General features: G+C 34.8%; 1 protein-coding gene across 1 annotated transcript in view; it reads right to left on the minus strand.

The window, feature by feature from the left end:
- Positions 1–9,869, minus strand: part of SLC30A7 (solute carrier family 30 member 7) — a 54,327-nt gene that overhangs the window by 16,841 nt on the left and 27,617 nt on the right. Inside the window, exon 9 of the mRNA XM_011368277.2 lies at positions 206–296. Within this exon, the coding sequence (XP_011366579.1) occupies positions 206–296 (91 nt within the window). The remainder of the gene's footprint in view (positions 1–205; positions 297–9,869) is intronic.

Consider the following 9,869-nt stretch of genomic DNA (forward strand, 5'->3'; position numbering starts at 1 on the left):
AATTTCTACCACATTTTCTTTAATAAAGTTCAATATTTTCCAGTGATTTTGTTGTGGTTTGCATAAATGGCACTCATGGTCGGCATTCAGTCTTGGAAGAAACACTATATTACACACACATGCTACCCATATTTATAAAAGTTTAAAAACCCTAACAGCTTGGAAGCAACATGAAATCCAATGGTTGGGAAGCTTTGAAACTTACCCTCTGATAGCACTGAGGCAGAGTATTTTCCAAAAGGGGAGGAGTTCTCTGCATTAATATTCCAACGGACTCTCTTAAAAGAGGAATAACACTAAAGAAAAGGAAGACAATGAATTTATTAAAGCCACATTCCGACAATCTCATTCTATAAGAAAGTAATAATATTCTGATAAATATAAGATTTATCAGAATAATATGAGAAAAAAGAATCTAGTCACTGTTCCAGATTTTTTACGTGATCAATGTTATCTGAAATAAAAGAGCTAAATAAAATGTATCAATGTATGAAATACTAAACTTATACTACTGAATAGTATTGAAGCATCTAAAAAGCTAACATAGCAGTCGTTCAGCCATTATTTAAAATATGACTTCAAATGGCCAGAATCTTCCAAGGTAATCTATAAAGTATATATGGCCTACTGCTCCTTAACATTTATCAAATATTTACATGCATTTATCTGAATGGTACTGTTAAGAGAAATACAAAAAAAATTTAACATAGTATATATTAGTCCATTTGTCCAATATTTTCCTAACCCGATTATACAGCAGTCTTCTTTCATTATTTAAAAAATATAGAAGCTGGCTATAACCACAGATCCTGTGACTCAGCACCTCTAGGGACAGGGCCCAAAAGTCTGCATGTATTGATATAGCTAGTCCTCAACCAGAATTTGGAAATTACTGCTTTAGGCTATTTAAATGATTAAATGTATAAAATAATACTGTAATGGTGAAGGTGACTCTAATGCAATAGTTTTCTAAACTAGCTACACATCAAATTCACCTTAGAGCCTTGTTTGTTTTCACTTCTGATATCTTGAATCAGAATCTTTGGCGTCTACATTTTTTAAAAGCTTTCCAGGTGATTCCCATGAGCCAGGGCGCTGAGGCACTGCTCTACTGCTTGAAGGAGACTGAGAGGGGAGGTCAGAAACAGCTTCATTACACTTAACAGCTTAAGCCAGTGCTCTCTTTTAAACTTGTAGAATCTCAAAATTTCCAGAGTAAAACCTCTCCTGAGTATAGCTGTAGGAGATAGAAATAAAAGGAACTTACACCTTTCAAGGAAGGTAGAAGTTGAAGTATAACTTAAAAGATTAGTACTGTCCCTGACAGATGGAAAAAAAAGAGGAGATATTAATGAAGACCCAAAGGAACAGAGACAGTTTTTCTTGTCTTGTTCACTGTTATTTTCCTGAGAAGGCCTAGTAAAGTGCTGGTCACAAAATGAGCCAACAATAAATACTTGTTAGTTAAATGAATGATAGATACATAGGTGTTATAGAATCTAGATTAAAAAAGAAAAAGGCCAGAGGGAAGAAATCAGGAGAGTGTTCTCACACTTTAAGTGTTCACTGATAAGTACTTGAGTAGGAGGATAACAACGGAAGCAGAGACAAATAAGAAAATTAGACACTAAGAGAAATAACTGGTGTATAACCGGATATAGTAAAGAAACTGAAACAACAAGGACAAGCCTAGAAAATTAATAGTGTGGAGGGAATGGCATTAATGAAGATGAAAAGTTCAGTGTGGATGGGAGTTTAAGTCACACTGAGGTGAAAATATTCTTTAGTCGGATAGTGATTTAAGAGTCAAGAATAATCACATGCCGCCCTTAATTCCTTCTTCTCCCTTAAAACCCCCCGACTCTGAATCACCGAGTTCTCACGATTTAACATCCTAAATATTTCTTGTCTGCATCCCCTCCCATTCTTTCTATTACACACGTCTACAATAATCTCTATATCTTCCCTTACATTATTATAATGGCCTCCTAAGTGGTCCCTTTGCCTCTAGTCTTATTTCCTCAAGTGCACTGTGATAGGCAGCTTCAAAGATTCCAATGACCCCTTCCTCCCTAGTATTCATGCTTTTCTGTAATCCCTTCCCATTAAGTGTGGGCTGGACCAGTCAGTGACTTGTTGCTAATGAACAGAATATGCAAAAGTGACAGGATGTCATTTCTAAGATCAGGTTAAAAGACTCTGGCTTCCATCTCCTTCACCTTCTTCTCTTGCCCTCTCATGGCTGCCATGTTATGAGCTTTCCTATGGAGAGGCCTAGGGCGAGGAACTGAGTGATGCCTCAGTCCAATAGCCCAAAAGAAACTCAACAACCACTTCAGTGAGCGTGGAAGTGGATTCTCCCCCGAATGCGACCTCAAAAGGCTGACACCTTGATCACCACCTCATGAGAGACCCTGAACCAGAAAGCCCAGTTATCTATCAATGCCCAGGTTCTTGAACCAAGGTAAACTGTAAGATAATAAAGTGTTATTTTAGCTACTAGGTTTTTATGTAATGTTATGCAGCCATAGATAACTGATACAAGCATTTCTTATAAAGCTATTAAACTAATCTATCTAAAATCAGTATCTGACTCACTCCCTTCACCATTTAAAAAAAATCTGTTGAAAGCTCCCTACTGCCTAGGGGATGAAGTGCAAGCTCTTTAACATGACATATTTTTGGATTTGGGCCCCTCTAGCTTCACCTCCTATCATCCTTGCTTCACATTTTAAGCTCTTGAAACAAACATACTTGTACTTTATCTTGTTTCTTTCTTTCATGTTTTGGCTCATGCTGTAATCCCTGCCTAGAATGTCACTAAACCACTTTTTAGTCTGGCTTCTATTCCTTCATTAAAATCTCGAGTGGTATCCATTTTCAGGCATATTTCCTGATCTCAAACTGTCCTCCTAACTATGTATCTTCTCTATGCTATTAAAAAAAAAAAAAAATCTGTGAAACCTATGGAAAGGTTAGAGAAAAAAATAGGTGGAAAGCAACTGGAAGTGGGGTTAAAGATTTGGACAGTGAAAGAGTAATGGTTTTTCCTTTGTCTAACCTGAAGGGTAGTGTCTGTTTCTATCTACTGTGCTGTTATTAAATAGGTGAGGACTCCTTGTATTTATAAAAAAAAGGCAAAGAAAAACATGACGGTAGACGAATAAAGTACCATTCAATCATTAGGACATTTTTCTTTCCTCTCTCTATCCTCATTTCTCAGGAAAAAGGGATCAGTCACAGAGTGTTTATATACCTAACTTAGAATTTTTATGTTTTCCTACTTTCCCTACTGAACTTCTCAGAAAATGAGGCACAAAAAATGGTTCCCCTAGAATAACTGAAAAGAAAAAAGTGGTTTTTTTCCATGTGCCTCTTAAATGTAGCTATTTTGATAATTTATTCTCCAATCTTTATCCCAAGGGACTGCTAATAATGCCTGGAGATATCTGAGGTGGAAAATCCACTCAAATGGAAATCATGATACTTGGGTTCTAATTGTGCCATTAATAGCTTTAGACAAACTATATAACCTTCCAGAGCATCAGTTTTCACACGCACAAAATTGGGGCATAGATTAAATATATAAGCAATTTCTTCTTTTATTTTTCGTTCAATAAGAAAAAATGTTCAAACCACAAAAAACACTAGAGAGAGAATACATTTGGAAATGAAAGAAAATTTAAGTTGCTTTTATGTACTAAACACAAACACACACACACGCACACACGCACACACACAGTCACCAAATGAGATGAGATACACTTGACAAATTGATTTACTCCATCACTAATTTGGGAACCCTGCAAATGAATGTATTAAGGAATCAACACAAATAAGCGATGATAGAGCATTTCTATATACTTTGATTGGCATCAGACTTTCTAGAACCACATGGAACTTCATCCTAGAGTTGTAGAAATGCAGGCCTAGAGCACTGAAGTAACTTGCTTAAGGATAAAGCTAGTGAACGGGAAAACTAGAATTAGACCAGATCTTTTGACTCTAAATTTAATTTTTCAAAGTTCAAGTCAACAAACATTTATTATATGTCTACGTGTGCCAAGCATATGCTAGGCACCAGAAATAAAAAGATAAATAATACACGATACCTTACTTCAAAAGATTTAGTAACTATTGAAAAAGCCTATAGAGCGAGGTCAATGGAACAAACACTTGTTTAGGGCCCACCATTTGGAAGAAGGCATATGTGAATTCCAAACAACTGTAGATTTGCCATTTTCATTTCCCACGAACTTTGGTGAATGATTTTCTTCCTTAGTATGCTGATAACTTACTTTTAAATATACCTTTAAAAATAAAGTGGAGAAGAATGGAATAAAAGAGAACATGGACTCTACTGAAACAGATGGCATATAATATGAGGAATGATATTAAGCAATAGGTATGAAATATCTTTTTGCAAACAACTCTTACAGTATTTATTGTTTTAGAATGCCTAGGGCTAGTCAATTTTACCCCCCAAAACCTAAAGCACAATAAGATGTGGCTGAGTCCAATCTATAATAATCCTTGAGATCAGTCAGAAAACATGGAGAACATTCTCTTTACAATCTCCAGAACAACCATCTATACATTTATCCAAACCTTTGTTCAAATTTTTACATGTATATTCCATATGTGTTGCCTCCCAAAGTCTGCTCCTCCCTGCCACCACCTTCGTAAACAACTAGTACTTTCCTTTTTCTTCTAAAATTGACTTTCATATGTAGCCCTTAGTTTGAGGATTCTAAAATTAGTAAAGTTCCAAGATTAGAGATAACACACAATTAGAACTAACAGGGAATTTAGAGATCACTCATTTTAACACTCAATTCAAGAACCATAATGCAGAGAAACATTTCAATCAAATTAATGTTAGAAGCAAACATTTATTTAAGAACAACTAAATAAAAGATCACAACTGACATAGGGAAATAATATAGAGAAAATGTACATTTTTAGTAAGGGTCAACTGAGGTTTTTACTGATTTTGCTATACCACAAAATTTGGAATCATTGCCTGTTAAGATCGAATTTTAATAAAATGTTTACATTCAACAGCAGCAAGCATTTCACCAAAGCACATGAATGCACCATACTAATTATCTCTAATAATAATTTTTAAATAATGTAAGAATTTCAGCTGTAAGAGCAATAACTAGGTCATGAAACTGGTGGGGAGAAAAGGATGCTTGCTAAATCACATAGTGATATGCAATTTAGAACCAAGGTCAACTTCTGTAATAATTCAAAAGTCATAAAAATGTAAAAGAAACCTACAGAAACTCAATCTTTGACTTTTAAAATTGTGTTTAGCTCAGGAGTTTGTCCATATTTTTCTAATTAACTATTGTAATGGCGAGTCATAAAACAGATTTTAGAATGGATCTATCTAGCCATAATGAAAGGATATGGGGAAAAAGACAAGCATAGCAAATTCCCAACTGAGCTAAGACTTAGAGCTGCATCCAAACCCAAAAAGTAAGCATTTGGAAACAATTAGAGGTTCACTTCTGGTTGACTAACTCAATTCTAGCTTTAACAATGAGACACCATTTTCCTAGCATATATAAAAAGGAATGAGTCATTAGCTATATGAGTTTACCAGTAAAACAGGGTAATGATTTTATTCTTCAAAAGCTGAAGGTAAATCAAATTTATAACCATACAATCAAACATAAATTTAAATGTAAAAGCTGAAATGCTAGCAAATTAAATACACGAGTTAGTTATTACTCTTTATTGCCAGTAACTTTGCAAATGAAAATATATTCAAATTTTACTTCAAAAACAGCTTTAGTGAAAGAGTCTCACCGTTTCATCAGTAAACAAAACTATCTAGCAGTTATAAACAAACCAAACAAGGGAAAGGATATACATTATGAAAACTTTTAAGAACATCAGACTAGTGATAATCATGCTTAATAAAAAATTTCAGAGAGCTGAAACTACTACTTAGATCTGAGAATAAATCTTTATTAATAATAATTGGACATAATTACTGATTCAACTTTTTGAATCAGCTTATGGGCTAAGTTCTCCTGGATATTATCAGCATATATTTGCAGGTCTGGTATATGTCGTATACTCTAAAATGTTTAGTGGACAAAAAAGCCAAAGAAAATTGACCCCAAATTGTAATGTATGCTACATTTAGACATGGTGGTCCTATGGCAAACTGTAAAAACATGCAGTCCTGTTTGCATAAATACAATTATTCCATAGTAATGAACAATTATCTATTAATCCAGAATTTCATAAACCTAATATTGAATAGATAACCCAAAACTACAGGGATTGTAGTTTACCTTACAATTATACTGAGTTTCTAAAACCTATGGTTTAAATCAATGCATATTTACAGAGTACTTACTTTACTCTACAATGGGAATAAGAAGATACCCTAAAATACCCCTAGAACTCGGAGCCAAAGTCATGAAAAGGTCGCCCCTTTCCTTAAACTTCTGGAATTTAGTTATAACACTTAATTTATCTGGTCTTTGAACGGAAAGCGTTAGTAAATAACGTCAAATTACTAAATAATTAGTAATGTCTTTGTTTAGATAACACTTAATAGTTTTTAAAGTGCTTGCATAAATTTTTTCTAATCTGATCCTCACAATAACCGTAAGTAACCAAAATGTTGAAATCACAGATGTAGACAAGCTCATAAGAGATTATTAAGGCCAACTCCCTCATTTTACAGAAGAGAAAATCGTCTCAGAGAGATTATGACAACTTGCTCTTTGCTGTGCACTAGTAAGAGGCAGAGCTGGGTGTGATAATTCCATGGCTAATGTCCTCTGCACTACACTGAGTGTCTCACCATGATTAAGTCAACTGGAGTCAGAGATCATGTCATATTTTTTATTCTTAGTAACCAGCACAGTGGTTGGAATATAATAAGCACTTGACACATGACTTCTGAATGTATAATCTATTTTAAAATTTCAAACACTAGTAAAAATTATTAAAATATAGAACAGCTCTTCTTTGACATGACTTTCAAAGACAGTAATAGCTAAATAGCAAAAAGGTAATGAGCCCCTCGATTTAGTCACCCCTACCAAAAAAAGAATCCAATAGAAACAAAAATATCTTATCTATTCAAGTAGAGGTGAGAAAGAAATATACTTAGGCAGGAGCAAGCAGAATTCCCAATTCTTGATGTGCAATTTATTATCCTAATAAATACTCTTTATTCTCATGAATAAGAAACTAAAATCACACCAGCAATATAAGTAAAAAAATAAATAAATAATCTACTATGTATCTATAAAGAACAAAGGTGCAGATAAAGAAGAAAAATGAATAGGATTCACACTAATATGCTGTCAAGAAGTAGCGAATTGGAAGAGACAATGGAATCAATGAAGCAAAAGGGCAAAGAGCTCCACAAGATATAGTTTTGAGAGATGGGAAGGAATAAATTCAAATTATACTTTAAGAAAACCTGCATTTTAAAAAAGTATATAAGAAACAGAACTTTGTTTAGAAAAACTAGATGAGAAGATGAGACGCAAGAAATGTTTATTAAAACTACCAAAATCAAATTAATTATTATCGAGTAGCTGCTTCTATGATCACAAGTTCTAGTTTCTTAGTTGGTCTATCTAAGGGTTTGTCAATTTTGTTGATCTAAAAAAATTAACTCTGGGTTAAATTTTTCTATTGTTTTTCTATTCTCTATTTCATTTATCTGCTCCAATAGTTACTATTTCCTTCCTTCTGCTGATTTAGAGTAAGTTTATTCTTTTTCTACAATAAACGTAGGCATTTATTGCTACGAAATTCCCTCTTTACTACTTTCACCTCATCTCAAATTTTGATATGTTGTTTTGTTTTCTTTTGCCTCTAGATATTTTCTAAATTTCCTTGTGATTTCTTCTTTGACCCACTGTTTGTCAAAGAGTGTGTTGTTTACAAATACAGAGGATAATCTGAGGACAACTTCCCCCTGGGGAGGGAGACTGAGGGGGCTGGGAGAATGGGGTGAAGGGTTAAAGCAGCACAAATCAGTAGTTGATGGTCATGGGGATGGGGAACATAGCATAAGGAATGCAATTAGCAGAAATGTAATGGCTAGAGAGCCAGAGGAGAGAAAGAGCAATTAGGGGGATGGTTTTCTAAACTATATAAATGTCTAAGCAATGTACTATATACTTGAAACCAATATAATAATTTTTTTAGGTGTGCTGTTTGATATCCACATATTTTTGGATTTTTGTGTTTTCCTTCTGCTACTGATTTCTAGTTTCGTTCCACTGTAAGCAGAGAAGACATTTTGTATAATTTCAAACTTCTAAATTTGTTAGGACTTCTTTTGTGACCTAATATGTAGTCTATTGGGGAGATTATTTCATGTGCACTTGAAATTTATCTTAGTTGGAATTCTTACAGTTTCTTCAATTTGTATATCCATTTTTCTTCTCAGATTTAAGAAAGTTTTGGCCATTGTTTTTAAATAGGTTCTCTGCCTTTTTCTCAGTTTCTTTACTTTCTGGACTCCCATAATGCATGTAGGAGTGTTCTAATGTTCTGCTTGTCCATAAATACCTCAGGCTCTCTTCTCTTCATTTTTTCTTTCTTTACCTCCAGAATTTCTGCTTGGCTCTTCATAGTTTCTATCTCTTTGTTGATATTCTCATTTTGTCCATGCATCGTTTTCCTGATTTTACTCAGTGTCTGTGTTTTCTTTTAATTAATTGGGTATCTTTATAATGGTAATTTTGAATTCTTTATCTGGGAATCCATATGTCTCCAGGTTTGGTGTCCAGAGATCTATTTCCTTTAAATGTGCTGTGGTTGGCTGTTTCTTTGTGTGCCTTATTTCTTGTTGTTTGGATTTCAGCATCTGAAGAATCAGCCACCTCTCCAGACTTTGTGGTCTGGTTTCATACAGGGAGGTCTTTTTCTACATAGCCTGGCTAGAGAGTCTGGAGACCCCTCAAATCTTTCCTAGATATGTGTCCTGGGCTTGTGCATGAAATCTAATGAAAAAATTTGCTGCCTTCTACTCAGGAGCTCCTCCAGGTGTCTGAAATATTGCAGCAGGCTAGAGCATTAGTAAATCACAGTCCTGGGGCTCCACCTATTGTCTGCCTGTGGTACTACAAACTCTAATGTACGGTTGATGTCTTTATTCTCAGGAATGCCCAACCTGGCACCCAGGTTGGCAACCTGTTCCTGTCAGTGCAACAGGTCCTCACATAATTCCTTTCATTCAATGTCTTTTTGTTATAACATTGATGAGATGCTGTTGGAACTTCACTCTTGTTTATTTCATAATTGAAATATGGTAACACTGGTTTCATTATACATTGTTCTGCTTACAGTCACAGCTTCTAAGAACCTATCATCAAGACTGAGGACTTACCGTACTTGGATACAAGCAAGACAGAAATCAGCCCTCTAAAATCAGTTGGTGGTATGTTCAACTCCTTTCTCCTTCCCAGGAAGAAGATGGGAGTTGGCGGTTTTCTCCCAAACGTCCCACCCTATCTGGGGTGGGAGTCACTATGATGAGAGGAAGTAGAGAGAATCATGAATTTCCTATTGAGCCCCCATGCTATTGGCTCCCCACTAGACTGAGGTGTAAACACCTTTTAACTAGTTTCTGGATTTCTCACAGAGTAGTTTGTAACTTTATTGTGTTAAATCTCTGTCTTCAATGAGGAGGAGAGGGAGTCTAGGGCTTCCTATTCTGCCGTCTTGCTGATGTCACTCTCCCTTATTTTTCTTTTAGGACTACATAGAACTCCTTTATTAATGGACATTTCCATTCTTTCCAATCATATATTTTACATTAAAAAAAATCTCTTCTTTCTAATTTTTAAGTCTCAAATACTTTCTCTTGTTTGTTATTG

Source organism: Pteropus vampyrus, unplaced genomic scaffold, assembly GCF_000151845.1.
Source record: "Pteropus vampyrus isolate Shadow unplaced genomic scaffold, Pvam_2.0 Scaffold6, whole genome shotgun sequence".
NCBI lineage: Eukaryota > Metazoa > Chordata > Mammalia > Chiroptera > Pteropodidae > Pteropus > Pteropus vampyrus.